Below are 16,275 nucleotides of genomic sequence, written 5' to 3' on the forward strand. Positions count from 1 at the left end.
TTGAATCTCTGTTAGGATAAATAAACAAAAGAGAAACATAACTCCTAACATGTTTTTGATTAGTATATTTGAAATAACATGTCACACCACCTCCTTTAATATGTCCCACTGCTCCACAGAGGCGACCGGTGCGGTGGAGTTCCAGGAAGGGGTGGAGTCTCTGGATGTGCACGTGCCTCTGTTTGTGAAGGACCAGGATGATGACGAGAAGAAGCTGCAGGTGGAGGCTCTCGACGTCCCACTGGGCATCGCTGAGATCGGAAAGAAATTTGTCAACATCACCATAACCAAGGACCACGGTACATATAAGAGGAGAGGGTTTAGTTTAGATAGACTGTATGTAGACTATATGGATAGTAGTATTAAAAGGCCACTTTCATTTCTTCTAGTAAAATTTGCAGTATTTTGTAAAAGTAGCAGTGATAAAAAAGAGACGGAGTAATATTGCCTATGCATTTTAAAAGGCATTTTGTTGGATGAGAACCATGAGGAAGCAGCTGCCCTGGACTAATAATTTGATCTAATTAGAAATGTTGCTAGATGAGAAGTGTGTGGAAACAACAACTTCCAGAATCCCAGACAGTTTCTCTGTCATGGTTCAATATCACAGCGTGAAAAGGGGCTAAGTGGGCAGGGCATTCTGAAACCTGTCAAACATAATTCAAAAGTTTGTACAGGTCCTTTAAATAAACGAGAATTGTCTGAAATGATTTATTCTGCATTTATTTACTTTTCAAAATTTTAATGCTTTGTTTTCCTTGTGTGTGGTGCAGCGCCCTGTGTGTTCACCTTCCTCCAGGACAACTACACATACAGCAGGCAGGATGGAGTGGCCAACATCCCCATCGCCAGGGAGATCAGGGAGGACGGACGCGCTCAAGTCTCCTACCGCACCATCGATCACACCGCAAAGGACAAGAAGGTGGGCGGTCTAATAAAAAGTGCCACTCACAAAACAAAGACTCTGCAAAATATAAAAATAAAGTAGCCCTTAAAATGTGACTTACTAACCATTTCACTGACTTTTTCTTTAAGGAGAGGATGGAAAAAAAATTTTTTTAGCTTTCTGCCAAGTTATAATATGTTTCGGCAAATATAGCTTTTTCATAACATATCTAAATATGTTATGTATAAGCATTAATGCCCTAAAGAAGTGTAATTTTTTTAAGGTCTTCTATAAAGAAAACATAAGAAAGATATGGCTATTTGGCTGTCTTATAGGGGACATATCGCACACAACTGACTTTATGGCGTTTTTAACTGGTGGTGTCCTCAGACATTTTTTTGGAAGGGCTAACGGTGGTTCTTACAGACTATGGCCTTCCATGTTTGCTTCACTTCTCTCTCTCTCTCTCTCTCTCTCTCTCTCTCTCTCTCTCTCTCTCTCTCTCTCTCTCTCTCTCTCTCTCTCTCTCCCTCTCTCTCTCTCTCTCTCTGAGCACTGACACATCTCAATTTAAAATTCTACTAGATAAAATAAACAGGAATTCTCCTGTGCAGTCTTTATGGTCTATAAAACTTCTCCAAACAAACTGGTTTTACTACAACTCTGTCCCTACTATCCATGCCAATAATCATGGCTTTGTTGTTGTTTATTCATGGGTCATGCCTATTATGCTTTCAAATAATCAGGTACTAAATTTCCTACCTTTGTGTTGAAGGACTATATAACAGTGGGAGGAGATCTGACCTATGCTCCTGGAGAGACTCAGAAGATTGTACCAGTACGTCTGCTGGAGCTCACAGAGAAAGATGGCCTCCTGGAAGACAAGCAGGTCAAGAAGTTCTACATGGACCTGGTCAACCCTCAGCAGGGTGCCAAGCTAGGACGCTACCCCAGGACCACTGTGACTATCGCCGATTTACCAGGTAAAAGTCTACCCTTCTCAGTACTAGAATGACAACAACTAGAGGCAAAGTGAAGTTTAACATAATGTGATTTCAATAGAGAAATCTGGATTCATCACAGATTATCACAAAGAATATAAATTTCACTTTGTTTCTAGGTGATTAGGATGGACACATTTTTGATGAATCCACAGTAATTTTGTCAAATACTTTACCACAAATTATATTTTTTGTGAAGTGCAATTTCAAAGCTAGATAATATTTATTTTTCATCCTTTGTAATGGAAATGCAAACTAAACTTATTTTTTGTTATAAGAGCAGTGCCTCTAGTTAGCTTCACCCATCTAAAGAAGTATGATGACATCACTTGAATAGTATCATTAAGTGTAATTTAATATTATGTTATTATTCTTTATGTAGAATCCAGTCAGGTGATGTTTAAGAACCCAACCCAGAGCTTTTCCACCTCTGATCCTGTCTACAAAATCCCTGTCATCCGCACTCGTAAACCGGGCACTCCGGCTACGGTCAGGTGGCGCACTAAGAAGGCCCAGCGCTTTGATCTGTCAGGAACACTCAAGTTTGATCCCAAAGAGACTGAGAAGGACATCGTGATCAACCCCAAAAATTACCCAGGTCCAATCAAGCCTGAGAACTTCCAACTGGAGCTGTACGACCCAGGCAACAATGCTATGCTGGGAGAGAGGAGGACCACCACGGTTAATATCACTGATGGAGGTACAGTCACATAGGTTGATGATATATTTATCTTAACCTTTCCCAAGAATCAAAATGGTATTAGAGGGATATTTTGGATGAAAGTGAGTAAGAGTTAGGAAATATCATGTAGGGGATTTTAATCATATTTTTTTGCAATTCCCCAGAAATGGTCTAAAATGGGACAGTGCATTTCTTGGTTGAGGTGCAAGTATAGGCCTTAATTAACTCTCTTTAACATCACAGCATCCAGCTATTCAGTTATTAAATATAAAAAATATTACCTTATTAGGTTAAGGTTCAATTACAACTACAAAATGATTTAACTGAAGTACGTTAAAAGTGTGTACCAGTTTTGGCCTCTTATATAAGGTTATCCGAAGGTTACTGCTTTAGTTTATTTGTATGCCTACTATTGTAAGGTCAAACATGTGCTGAAGACTTACCTGTGCTTCTGTAGCTCCAGAGATTGCCCAGATGCAGCAGATGGGCTTCATAAACCAGATGGCCACATCCCCGGGCGGGCACGTTCTGGCCCCTGGCAACCCAAGAGCCAAAGCCACCGGACCCAGAAGCATCCGCCTCAATTGGGACCCCCCTCCAGGCAACCCCATGGGCTACAAGGTACACACTCATTATTGTTACATATAGATATATACTAACAGAGAAGACATTTTGGTACAGAACAAGAATTATGAAGTGTAATTTTATCTCTCTGTTTTGAAAAACTCTCAAAATTTAAATAATCATATTTCAACAGTATATTAAGATTTAGCTAAAATGTGCCTAAATATCCTGGTTGTGCCATGCCTGTGTGTTCCAGGTGAAGTACTGGATCTACGGAGACCCAGAAAAAGATGCCACAGTGCTGGATGTGAAGACACCTCAGGCTGAGCTCACAAACCTGTACCCGTACTGCGACTATGAGATGAGGGTGTGCGCCTACAACGCCCTGGGAGACGGATATGACACTGACATCGTGTCCTGTCAGACTTTGGAAGATGGTACATGAGCACACAGATCATTACACAAAGATCATTACACACAGACCATTACACACAGATCATTACACAAAGAACATTACACACAGATCATTACACACAAATGTGACAGCAGCAGGGTTAGCGACAGTGCAATCAGAGAGGCATTATTATTATTTTAAGCTTATTACCGTTTTCAGGTGAACATCTCTCATCTCTCAGAATTTGAAGAAGAATAGTAGATTTTCTCATTATAAAAGTATATTTCGTGATGGTTGTATACTGTATAAGACACTGGCAGTGTCCTTTCATTTTAAAATGACATAATAAAGCAGTATGGAAACCATGTATTTGCCTTCAGCTAATACATTTGTAACTATGCCCTGTTCTCCATTAGCGCCCGGTGAACCAGGACGTCTTGCCTTTAACGTGATCAGTCCCACTGTGACTCAACTGAGTTGGGCAGAGCCCGCAGAGACCAATGGCAACATCACAGCCTATGAGGTCATCTACACACCCATCAATGACGACTTAAGTGAGTTCCCCTCCTAAACATGCCAATGTGACGTTTCCCCACACACACTAACAGTGTGCTCCATCCCCAGAGCCTGTGGGTGCAGCCAAGAAAGTCCACATCGACAACCCCAAGAAACGCATGCTGCTCATCGAGAACCTCCAGACCGCTCAGACATACCAGTACAAAGTCAGAGCCAAGAACAAAGTGGGCTGGGGCCCCTTCAGAGATGCCAGCATCAATCTTGCCTCACAGCCTGTCAGGCCTCTGTCCAGTAAGACCCCAGTGATCATGTACACACAGTATACATTATATATATGTGCTTTAAATGTGCTGATGAATGTGTATGTGCCCTCAGTCCCCATCATCCCAGACATCCCCATTGTGGACGCAGAGGCAGGAGAGGAGTATGACAGCTTCCTCATGTACAGCAACGAGGTGCTCAAGTCCCCAGGAGGCTCAAAGACCCCCAGTGTGTCTGGAGAGGGTGGGTGTTTTACATGATATCTCCTCTTAAAAGACATTTTATACAGCCTTAGAGCCCCCTTGTGGTCTGCAGGCCCAGTACATGTGGACAGTCCACTTCACACCCAGCTAGAAACATCTCAGCTTTGCCGTTATTGCATCTTCCAGCTCCTGACACAGTTTTATTTAGGCTCACTTATAAATAGTCTTGTTAAGACCTCAAATATTCCCACAAGGCTGGAATTTTGTCAAGCTGGTGGGCTCGGATTTGGACCTGCGCTCGGTGTCCTGGAAAAGGCACGTGGATGTGATTCCCAGGAGTCGCTTCAGCACAGACACAGAGACCAGCTCTGAGGAGACCCCCCCTCGAACCCGCCCAGGTGAAGACTCACCAGAGAGAGCATGCCCCTTTCTGATGATGCCCACTTGAGCTAACAGCAGTACTGTGGAACCTAAAACATGCACGACAGACTAACCTGCCCACTAGGTTCCCCTGAGTTCCAGCCCCAAGGTCCCTGGGTGGTGTAGGGGTTAACGGATGGGTCAAAGCAGAGCACACATTTCCCTATGGGACTGAAAAGGCCACAGAAACAATTAAAACACAATGTTTCAGATCTCACTGGACCTAACTTTGAGGTCTTCTTTTGCAACATAAACCCTAAATACAACTGTGTTCAAAGATGTTGGGAGGCATTTTCAACATGGTACCTGCTTTGCTTTCATTTAAAGGTTCACTGTGCAATTTGCTGCTTATCTCTATGGGAATGTTACATTGTATGCTATTAAATTTAACTATTACAATTACAGGTGTCTTTATTACTCAAACATGCCTTGAAAAATATGCAGTAGTTACTTTGAGCGGGGATGCCTTGCCACAGATTTGACCTATAACTGCTTGTCTTAATGGAGAATTTCAGTGCCATATTGTGGAACACTAGTACACTAACTTTGCTGTGTTAGTGGCGGATGCTGTCCCAGAAAAGTTTCATAGTGTGCCTTTAACAATTATTGCTCTTAATTACATGCTTAAAAACATATCTGATAAATAAATCACAAGGACAAGTTTTAGGTCATTAAAAAATGTTGTAATATTTTGACAGATTTCCCCATGAATGGAAAATGGGATCAGAACTTCCTTTTCCCCGGAGGCACACCGTCGCGTAACATGTCGTCTTCCTCCTCCCCTGTCTCTACCATGAACTCCAGCTACAGGACTGGCGGGGGCTCCTACACCTCTGAGACCACCACCACATACCTAAGTCCTGGTACGGTGTCCATATTATAGACCATTCACAATGCTACGTCATCACAATGTTCTCAACCTTGTATACTTTCTGTCACATGCACTTTTTTAACCCTTGTAATGATGGGTTTTTGCAAGGGAACTGTAAACATGTCCATTGTTTTTAGTGAGTTAATGCGCCTTGCACCAGAAGTGACATCAGACATTAACAACCCTAAACCTTTAAGTCTTTAGCTTAAGATTATCTGTATTTAAGCTTCACAAACAGTATAATTCATAAATTTCAGACAATTTTATTTTGTGATTAATTCCAGTTTCCCCATTGAAATCACACTATGTAGTACTTCACTTTTACCTCCAGTTGTCTCCATTCTAGAATTTTGTGTACACGTTTTTAACAGGTTTATAGCTGTGCTCCAGTAAAGTGCTGTCTGTGATCCTATTCAATCAAATGTGGTTTGGCAGGAGGAACCCGCAGAACTGAGATGATAGGAGGAGGAGGACTGACCACCACAGATGTCATCATGAGGAAACGCTCCGACAGATCGTACACTGATGAGAATATCAGAGACTCGATCGTCATGGGACAGGTGTCCAGCAACTTCCCTGACCTGGGTAAAAGCAATGATTCAATAGTTAACCTAACCTTATTATTTCAGCTGATTTTTTTCTAAAATGCTGACAAAAATGGCCCTCACAGTGATTTCGGGGCTCTGCAGTTTTGGCCTCTATCTTATGTACTGTCATTTTAAGTGGGATCAAGCTCTGCACAGAGGAAAGCTGCTGTTGAGAGGTTTTGACAGGCAGACAGTAGGTGGAGCTTTTGTTGGCTCTTGACAATTCCCATGTCAAAGCTTAGGTCAAAGTCAAAAAAGTCAAAGTCTAATAAAGGAGATGTCTAGATGTCTAATAAAGTTTAAAAAAAAGAAAAAAAAAAGGCTGTTATCAAATTAAGTCTCAGATTAATCAAAGTATGCAAGTAAAAGGTTGATAATACACTCAGGTGCCGGTACTCACCTTAGGGCAGTTCAATGGACGTATAGCAGGTACTACATAATGTAAACAACTAGGGTGTGATAGTTTCAGTGCAGGTAGCTCCTACCTTCAGACAGATATGAGGCAGTGACTCACCAGAACCCTGTCAGAACTGAAGAAGCTGCTTGAATGAATGGTGAAACATATTCACTCAACATTTGTCCAGCTGACAGAATTACATTTTTATTTTGAGATCTTCCCAGAATGGCGGATTTGATGAGAGTTAATAATATAATAATATTGCTTGATAGTTCCGTTTTACTTGACAGTTCACAAAATGGTATAAATTCAAAAAGACTCAAACATACTAGGCATGATAAGGTTTGAAGAATGAGATTTGAAAAGGCTGGGGCTGCTGGCTGCTGACTGTCCCTCCCTCTCTCCCCTCTCCTCTTGTCTTGTCTCTGGTCTGTCCTGCGCTCCTCCTGCTTGACCGCTCCTTCAGGTGGCTTCAGTGGCTTGGCGGGGACTCAGAGCACCTCTCAGGGCCAGTTCAGCTACAACCTGTCCCCGGGTGCCAGGAGCAGGAGTGAGTCTGCAGAGGTCAGCCGGGCCCTGTACAATCTGGACAGGGTGCTCCATGGTGAGTTTTGCCCGGTGACTGCATGCCCCTTCCCCTTATTGCTGCTGCTCTCCAAGGATATAGTGTGTGTTTGTATGTGTTGGCTTTTGTCTCATTATCTGGCTGCTATGTCTACCTGCTTAGAAGCCCGTTCTCCAGGCATCCCCGACACTCCCAGCAGACTGGTGTTCTCCGCTCTGGGACCCACAGCGCTGAAAGTCAGCTGGCAGGAGCCTCACTGCGAGAAGAATATCCTGGGATACTGTGTGCTCTACCAACTGCTCAATGGAGGTACTACTGCTACTATCAGACTTGCTTAAGAATGCCACATATTCGTTTCGTATCGTAAAATAAACTCAAGTATACGGTGTTTAATAGTAATGCAGATGTATTTTTCAACATTGAGATTTTAGAATTTGTATATTATATTTGAAAAAAAAAAACTAATTCACTGGCATGAATCTTTTTAGCCAATGGTTAAAATAAAGCCACCAGTCACTTCTGAGGTCCGTCAGTCAGTGTAACAGATAAACACTTGTATGTATATTGATGGACATACTGTATGTTATTTGCTGCAGCCGAGGTGAAGCGCATTAACATAACAAACCCAGCAGAGAACTCCGTCATTATCCAGGACCTTCTGCCCAACCACTCGTACCTGTTCAAAGTGAAGGCCCAGAGTCAGGAGGGCTGGGGTCCTGAGAGAGAGGGCGTCATCACCATAGAGTCTGCAGTGGACCCCCGCAGCCCCCTCAGCCCTATGCCAGGTAACTCCCTCCAAACTCTGCCTACACATACTGGGCATACACATACATACATACATACATACATATGATGGTGCAAGTTTGGTTTTGATCAATAGTTTTTGTTATCTTTGTTGTACTATTCATACTTATAATAGATAAGTATAGAGTAATAATTGTTAATTTGATTAAACAGCAGTGTTCTTTTGGGGAACGAAATAGATTGTATTAAAGACTGTATTGTAGTTTATGTATAAGAAATTCATATTGAAAGCCATTTGATTTTAATAAGACAAAGTTAAAATCTAATTGAAAATTGATAAATATGAGCACTTATTTGATTCTCCAGTATAAACCGTCATGCCTTTTTTCTTGTGCCAGGGTCTCCATTCACGCTGAGCACCCCCAGTGCTCCAGGACCTCTGATCTTTACTGCTCTGAGCCCAGACTCACTGCAGCTGAGCTGGGACAAACCCAGGAAACCCAACGGAGACATTTTGGGCTATGTGGTCACCTGTGAACAACTGCACGGTGGAGGTAAAACTTACTTTTCACTCATGTATTCACAGTAAGAAGGAATAAATGTAATCTATAGAATTATGTTAACTATCCTATATTTTAGTGACACGAGTAGTCTCACTTTAACATTGCACTTTAACAATACACTTGTTTTGTAGGAGATGTGCGCTCTTTCCAGGTGAATGGTGACAGCTCAGAGACCAGCCTCACTGTTCCAAACCTGACAGAGAATGTTCCATACAAGTTTAAAGTCCAGGCTCGGACCACTCAGGGCTTTGGTCCTGAGAGAGAGGGAATCATCACCATCGAGTCTCAAGATGGAGGTAACTTCTAATATTATGTATTTTTAGAAAGTCTCAAGTGGGAACATTAGTTATCCTGTGTTCTCTTCTGCCCCCTTCAGGAGCTCTGTCGCAGTACAACAGTCAGTCCATAACCAGGAGAGAGGTGTTCCAGCTGCCCACGGAGGTCAGCACACGCACCAACGTATCCCACACCATGATCAACGAGCCATACTTCTCAGGTATCTCATTCATTACATACCATTATGATTCATTTCACTATTAACACACACTTGTAACACTGAAGCCTTTTGTATGTTCTCCAGACGGGATGATGATGACCACTCAGCACACAGAGACCAGTGGCATGGTGACCAGACATGTGACCAAAGAGGTGGTGCAGAGGAGCGTCGTGGGTGGGACCTCAGTCACCAAAAAGATGTATTATGAGTCCTAAACAACACCATTATTTATCTACACTCCAAGATTTATGTCACTTTATAATAACTACTACTGAATTAGCCATCATAAAGCATGAACCAAGACTTAGTTTTTAATGAACTAATAGTTTATTAAGAATGATTTAATAACTAATTAAAGACCTTTTTTAGCCTTCTACCATGTTATAACTCATCAAAATAATTTATTGTAATTAATTATTAATACTTTTTGATGGGTATAGCATTATCAAAACAAAAAAAGGACAAAAAAGGACATGGTGATCTAAATATGTCATATGTTAGCAGTTGATATCCCATAGAAGTGTAATACCCCCTCTTTAAGTAGTAGTAGCCTGAATGAATCTTAATAAACTATTTGTTCATTTATAAATGAGGACTTTGTTCATGTGTTATAACTTTTAAAAGTATATTGGTAGTTATTATAAAGTGTTACTAATTAATTTTATTCTTAAAATACAGATTATGAAAACAGCCACTTCAAGTGTTATTTATTATCATGTTCAGTGCAGCCTGTATAATATTAAGGCGTAGTATTGTGGGCTCTGCACTGGATGTTACTGTTACAAACTGTTACTTTCACTCACCATTCTTTTTCAAGCATGCTGCAAGCTAGAGTTTGTTCAATTATTAAGCCATGGCTGAGCTCCCCCTGTGGGTAAGATGTGGGATAACTCTGTCTGAAGGTTTACCTGAGGGCAGCAGTAATCTGAGCAGGCCTCACTGATCCAAAGTCACCTTCTGTGTAGGGCACATGCTTTGCCTCTTTTCTGTTGTAAACAACTGGGATTGCAAGATTTTTCATACCGAGGGTTTAAATATTTGTTTAATATATTTTTACACAGCAAATCAAATAAGAAATCATGATCATATTTCTAGATAAAAGGAGTTGAAAAAAGACTTTGTACATAGAGGGCTGTATATGTAGTTTAGATCAGTATTCTTGGGGCTGTCATCAGTGTAATGCCAAATACAGAATCCAATGCAATTTCTACTGATAATACTGAGATATTATTCATGTAAAATACCCAAAATGTATTGTTTGCTTTTGTAAGACATTTTATATAGCTGATGCATCTCATATCTTGTTGTCTTTCCCTACACAATGTATTTTTAAAACATTTCTATATTACCACACAGGTATTGGTTTTGTATAGTAATTGCATTGTGGTGTACGAACTGGTCTGAAGTGTTTTGCAGACTGAACAGAAAAAAAGGTCTTTGAATTCATGATTCAAGTAACATAGATAACTCAACTTTTTGCAGTCTTTTATTTGTTGGCACTTTCATTGCACTTCTAAAGAGTTTAATAAAATCTCACATTATTAAAATATAAACCTGCCTCTAAGCCAATATATTACAGAAACAAAGTCATGATTTATTTGTATATGCAATATGAAAAATTAACAAAAGGTCATTCTTCTAATGTCATGTCATGTATGATTAAAACAACAAGTCACATGCCTTAGCGCAGTCTGTTACCTGCTTAAGCACAAACTACATTCATCTGCTGCTGTGAGCTGGCTCCACATCTTCTCATTGTTCTTTTACACACAAGTCCTAGAAGAACATATTTACTACAACACTGTCAGTTACTACGACACTCTGAGTCTAGAACAAGAACAAGGCTGATGGGACATACACATGGTACAAAAGGTGATTGAAGGCAGTGTGTGGTGCACATGTAGAAGCTGGTATGAAGGACTGACACAATGCACAAGGCCCTTACATGAAGAGTCCATGAGGAGCTCAGGTCCAGAGGCAGGCCCCAGGACACAGGCAGGGCTGCCGGGCATGTGCAGGTCTGATCACCAGGTCTCGGAGGACCTCCACAGTCCCAAACACAGGGAACACTCTCTCAGAGAAGTTGTGGCTGAATGTGTAGAGGTGCGAGCGCTTGTCAACGTCATAGAAGGACAGCTGGCCCTGGTCATAGTCCAGGAACAGACCCAAGGTGCGAGGGGCCAGGCTGCGGGGCAGAGCTGTGGGGGGCACAGTGAGAGCCTTCAGCTCAGAGCCCCTCTCCAGACGCAAAGTGAAGAACCCTGTATGTGTGTTCAGAGCTCGATAACCCCGCCTCACCGCAGACTCACAGGCCACGCCCACACGCCAGTCCCTGTCCCCCACCTCCACCTCCCAGTAGTGAGTGCCTGAGGTATAACCCTCCTGGGCCACAGCGCACCACCAACCTGTGAAGCGCTGTGGGCAGCAGGGCATATCCCTCTGCTGGGCCCCCCGCTCTGGGACACAGCGCATCTTCGTGTTTCCCTCTGACAGGAGCAGATCTGCGTGGGCTGAGTCTGGGTCCAGGAACACCTCCTCTGAGGGAAGGAGCAGTAACATCAGATATTACTCAACACAGCTCTTAATGTTTATCACTTTAATTACATACCTGCCCTCTCACACATCCAGTTCCACACTGTGCAAAAAGTAAGTAAGAGATGAGAGAAAATAGCACATTTCAGAAGGTCCAGTGTGACATGATGAATTTGTACAGCATAGAGACTTTCAGAGACTTACCGCCATGAGGGACATAGCGCAGTGCATCTGAAATACAGCAGTTACCAGAATGTCAACACACACTGCACTTTTATGAGCTGAATGTGAGAAGTGCACTCACCCACAGAGCGCCTGCTCTGGGTCCTCTGCAGCCACAGCTTAGGCACGTCCCCCTGCACACACAGCCCTGTCACACACACTTGTACATTCACATTAACAGTACACATGAGCTGGAAAAGCAGACCTTGATGGGAGCGTGTCCATTGATCACAGCCAGGAGGACCAGCTCCATGGCGGGCAGTAGTGTGGGCAGACGTCCTCTCTTCCACTGGAACTCCAGGTCGTCCAACATCATCAGCACAGGCTCCCCAGGCCACACTGAGGGCTGGAGGAGCACAACAATCTATCACTAAACAACACAGTAGCAGCTTAGCAACACAGTCCTGAAAATCAGGCTGTTCATTGTTTCGTGGCCTCTTCAGTTCTGACTGGAAACTGGTGAGTCACTGCCTTAAATCTGTCTGAACGGGGAAGCTAACTACACCAAGATTATTGAGACTGAGACTAAACACAAACTGTAAACTACCAGGTGGGTTAGATTGAGTGAAATTAGCTCGTCTCTTCAGATAGGTATCGGTCTTGACCAGAACTGAACTTGGATGAGTGGAGAATCACTCTAAAACTTTTGTCTAGTTGACAGAATTGAATTTTGTTTTACTATGGAACCTACCTGGACAACTGGGGAATTACACAGACATTCTGAGAGTAATGTGTGTCATATCTAATCTCCTCATTAATGTAAGAACTGTGTCAGCCGTAAGAGTGACTGCTGGTCACTGGGTCACAGGCGTGTATACATAGAGCTTCACCTCAGGGCTGCTCCTGATCTGCCTGCTCCAGTCCAGGATGATTCTGCGGTGTGCCCCCATGTCCCCCTCTCCTCCAGACTCCAGCATGCACAGCAGCTGCTCCCTCCAGTCCCTCTTCTCTGGACGCTCACACTCAGACCTGCTCCTGGGCTGCACACACATATGCACACAGTATGAGAAACGCAAGGAGCCTATGTGTGACGTGTCCTACCGTAGAAGCTCTACCTGGACATGCTTCTCCAGCTCAGAGGACCACTCCACCATGAAGTCCCGACAGACAGTGGGCGCCCACAAGTCCTCGCCCGTCCAAATGTGACTCAGCACGTTCGATCTCTGCACCAAACACATGCAAACGTTACCCCACAACAATTGGCAGAATTAATACCATACCATTTCACAAAATACTATATCCTATTGTTTTGCTTTTTTTTTTTTTTTTTTTTTTTTTTTTTACATTTATAACATTTAGAATTTAGTTTGAGAGTATTTAAAACTATGTCACTTTTCTGGTGGATGTTCTGCCATGTGCTTGTCTCTATAGAAATGCTTTGCCTGTAATGTTCCGTAGTACACTATTAAATGTCTCCATAACAAACAAACAAACAAACACCTGTAACTGAATAAATGCAAGATAGATCAGTTTAGTGCCATACTGTGGAACATTCCAGGCAACATCTTTATGAAGACAAGCAGGCAGCGGACCCACTACTGACACAATACTAACATTTTAAACTTGATTTTCATACGAAGAATTAGGAATGTAACAATATGCAAATCTCATGGTACGATATTATCAGGATATGCATCTCACGGTACGATATTTACTGCAATATATTTGAGAAGCTAATATAATTGTAGATGGGACACTTTTTTGCTTTTTTTCCTCTTCATGTTGTCTGCACTGAAATGAATCATGGGATATGTAGTTCCCCATCTTCAAAAGCTGTTGCTATTAAAAAAACCATGCATTTGAGCAAAGGCACTTGTAATTTGATATATTGTGTGACAGCCCACGATATTATTGTGAGACATTTGACGATACAATATCCCGATATTTCGGTTATTGTTACATCCCTACTAAGAATAGACTTGATACTCAGTAAAAGCACTCTTTATTTGGACAATAGAATGTGATTTTCAACATTAAATCATAGTATTTTTTCTTCTGTATACTCATGTGGCCTTATATCATGGGTGTATACTCGTCTATGTGCTCTTATACTGGTTCTGATAGAGCTTAAGATCATTCTAAAGACATTCAGAAAACGTTCATTTCTGTCCTATTTCTGTCCCGTGAATGTGACTTTTTTAGTATCGATACCAGCTCAAATGAGTATCTAGAATTGATACTAGTTTTAGTATCGATTAGTATCCAATTTCAGGTACTTTTGAAAAACCTAGGACCCACCAGATAGCTTTACATCTAAGACGAAATGGCAAAAAATAAGACCAGTACTTGTTCTTGGAGTAGTATTTTACTTTCTGGGAGCAATTTTCTATAGATGAGAAAATTTACCTGGCAAATTTTGTTGAGCTCTCGAGCCAACTCCATAATGAACAACTGACTTTCCAACAGCGGCTCCTTCTTATCAAGCTTCACTTTCTTGCGTGACTCCTGCAGCCAAAAATACAATCATCACTGACCAAAACCTGACCGGTCTCCATAGCAACCTTGATCCCATACTGATACCTTAAGTCGGATTTTCAGCTTTTTGGCCGGCTCTATTAGAAAATGCAGGCATTCCCTTATCATGTCGACTGCTGGAGGTTGAAACGAAAGCCTGTGGTGCAGAAAACAATCGCCTTAGCAACTTGGCACTAGTTCAGTCACAAGCTAGCACAAATTTTATGAGAAAGCTCTGCACTTTTAAGCACACCCAAGCATTCCCAAACCCAGGGGAGTCATTACGATCCACCTTGATAGCTTGGGGTTGTAGAAGCGATCTAGAGTGACAAGATGCGCAGTAAGTTTTCCTCTCCAAACATGTGTGGGTTGATGGGAATTAGACAGTATTCCGAGGAGATCTGAGGCAGCAGCAGTGGTGGGCTGCTCTAGTGTTGAATCAGCAGTGCTCGGTGCCAGTTAGATGCACTTGGAGAGATGTACGGATCTTTTTGAAAGCCGTGCCAAGTCTCTGCCTGCTACTGACACTGCTGTTGCAAGGGCTATTTGTTTAAAGGGCCTTGATCTATTTGATTTGAAGTTATTCTTGTCAAGATAAATGCTCTTTACATCTTGCACTGCATGATAAGATGAAAATAGACAAAATTATATTCTATTCATTCAACATAGCATTTGATATGGTATTAACTGATACAGAAACTGCACACAGGGCACTTTTTTGTCCAATCAGGTGCACAAGGAATCATGGGGAATTAACTGCCTGACACGATCCCACACAGTTGATTCTGGTACAGGCCCTTTAGTAGGCTATTTGAGTCTGTATCATGACACAGAAACAACCATCATGCAGTTGGTTTCTTACAGTTCTCCAATCTCTGCTACTATTTGTTTTTATGTACAGGGTGATCAGACATCCCTATTTACCCGGGACAGTCCCAGTTTTGAGCCCTGTGTCCCCTGTTCCAGTAGATTTGTCCAAAATTACAGATTTGTCAGAGTTTTATAAAAGAAATGTCCTAGGTGTCCCTATTCTTGACCAATATGATACCTGGCAACAGTAAAGAGAGGCATAAATTGTCACTTGTTTAGGTAAAATACAGAAAGACTGCTTAAAATGACCAAAACACAAAGAAAATGTGACAATACTGGCTCACGTTAGTCCTGAATGTCATGAATGGGCTGAGTGCAGAACAATTTTCCTTAATTACACACTCATTTTGCAGTTTTATTATTACGAGCCACTCCAAACTAAGGGTGTCCCAGTTTTTTGATCTTGAAAATCTGCTCACCCCATTTCATGTCTTAAAATTGCACCATGACAAAAAATTGTGTCTAGGAACAATGTGCCTGATTTTAAGAAAATGCTGTGAATACATAAAAATCCAGTCTCTTTTTTCTTATTTAACAACTTTTACCATACAATGCATGATGTAAAGTTGACAAGAACACATCAAATTAAGTACAGGTCCCTTTGTTGGGGGAATTAAACTAGAAAAAAAAATTACAGTGATATCTGAGTAACCCTTGTTTATGATTAGTGAGGGTGTGCATGACATGTGAAAAAGAGAAAGGGAACATACAGCTTTAGACTTAAACTTGTTAGATAATTAACTAGATACACTACCTTACTAGCAAGATCAGTAGCATCTTCATAGAAACTTCACTTTATTGGATGTGTTCATTGATAATGTCTTTATGCTGTGATTTTAAACTAGCTAGGCTGAATTTTTACTGATTTAACGCGTGGCAACAGAATAAAAAGACAAGAAGTCGTGTGTGCTTGTAAGATTAGACAGAAAATCCTAGATTAGCGTGGGGCGCCATTGGTGGTAAACTGTTCCCAGGTAGGTGGTGACTATTTTGGGACTAGCAGACCAAGCAGCCATTTATGTCATCGTGAAAACAAACTGCAAGAAC

General features: G+C 41.8%; 2 protein-coding genes across 3 annotated transcripts in view; one reads left to right on the plus strand and one right to left on the minus strand.

Annotated features, from left to right (window-relative positions):
• itgb4 (integrin, beta 4) overlaps nucleotides 1-10,719 on the plus strand; it is a 36,471-nt gene extending 25,752 nt beyond the window's left edge. Inside the window, exons 25-42 of one of the 2 annotated variants that reach the window (XM_055150455.1) lie at nucleotides 120-299; nucleotides 774-922; nucleotides 1,662-1,869; nucleotides 2,270-2,587; nucleotides 3,027-3,190; nucleotides 3,390-3,570; nucleotides 3,944-4,081; nucleotides 4,152-4,334; nucleotides 4,419-4,547; nucleotides 5,626-5,790; nucleotides 6,234-6,383; nucleotides 7,249-7,386; nucleotides 7,510-7,656; nucleotides 7,944-8,132; nucleotides 8,490-8,645; nucleotides 8,786-8,950; nucleotides 9,031-9,150; nucleotides 9,235-10,719. In XM_055150455.1, coding sequence (XP_055006430.1) covers nucleotides 120-299; nucleotides 774-922; nucleotides 1,662-1,869; nucleotides 2,270-2,587; nucleotides 3,027-3,190; nucleotides 3,390-3,570; nucleotides 3,944-4,081; nucleotides 4,152-4,334; nucleotides 4,419-4,547; nucleotides 5,626-5,790; nucleotides 6,234-6,383; nucleotides 7,249-7,386; nucleotides 7,510-7,656; nucleotides 7,944-8,132; nucleotides 8,490-8,645; nucleotides 8,786-8,950; nucleotides 9,031-9,150; nucleotides 9,235-9,365 — 3,011 coding nt within the window. In that variant the 3' untranslated portion in view covers nucleotides 9,366-10,719. The remainder of the gene's footprint in view (nucleotides 1-119; nucleotides 300-773; nucleotides 923-1,661; nucleotides 1,870-2,269; nucleotides 2,588-3,026; nucleotides 3,191-3,389; nucleotides 3,571-3,943; nucleotides 4,082-4,151; nucleotides 4,335-4,418; nucleotides 4,548-5,625; nucleotides 5,791-6,233; nucleotides 6,384-7,248; nucleotides 7,387-7,509; nucleotides 7,657-7,943; nucleotides 8,133-8,489; nucleotides 8,646-8,785; nucleotides 8,951-9,030; nucleotides 9,151-9,234) is intronic. The other variant, XM_055150456.1, reaches the window with a different exon arrangement.
• Nucleotides 10,720-10,798: 79 nt separating this feature from the next.
• Nucleotides 10,799-14,495, minus strand: LOC110155157 (erythroid membrane-associated protein-like). Its single transcript, XM_055150457.1, has 9 exons — nucleotides 14,425-14,495; nucleotides 14,251-14,349; nucleotides 12,960-13,067; nucleotides 12,735-12,884; nucleotides 12,110-12,250; nucleotides 11,987-12,038; nucleotides 11,887-11,913; nucleotides 11,759-11,785; nucleotides 10,799-11,687 (listed from the first exon to the last, which is right to left on the minus strand). Exons 1-9 carry the CDS (start codon nucleotides 14,485-14,487, stop codon nucleotides 11,116-11,118), a joined length of 1,239 nt encoding a protein of 412 aa, XP_055006432.1. The 5' UTR covers nucleotides 14,488-14,495; the 3' UTR covers nucleotides 10,799-11,115.
• Between the last annotated feature and the right edge of the window lie 1,780 nt (nucleotides 14,496-16,275).

Source organism: Boleophthalmus pectinirostris, unplaced genomic scaffold (genome assembly GCF_026225935.1).
Source record: "Boleophthalmus pectinirostris isolate CB_2022bp ecotype Guang Dong unplaced genomic scaffold, ASM2622593v1 HiC_scaffold_14, whole genome shotgun sequence".
NCBI classification, from domain to species: Eukaryota; Metazoa; Chordata; class Actinopteri; order Gobiiformes; family Gobiidae; genus Boleophthalmus; species Boleophthalmus pectinirostris.

What these genes read in the sequence shown, in the direction of transcription:
- LOC110155157 (XM_055150457.1), bottom strand. Translation starts at nt 14,487, where the DNA reads ATGATAAGGGAATGCCTGCATTTTCTAATAGAGCCGGCCAAAAAGCTG. An exon ending in AGCTGAAAATCCGACTTAAG is followed by an intron (nt 14,350 to 14,424) that starts GTATCAGTATGG and finishes TTTTGGCTGCAG; the next exon opens with GAGTCACGCAAGAAAGTGAA. An exon ending in CTGGATGTGTGAGAGGGCAG is followed by an intron (nt 11,688 to 11,758) that starts GTATGTAATTAA and finishes TCCTTCCCTCAG; the next exon opens with AGGAGGTGTTCCTGGACCCA.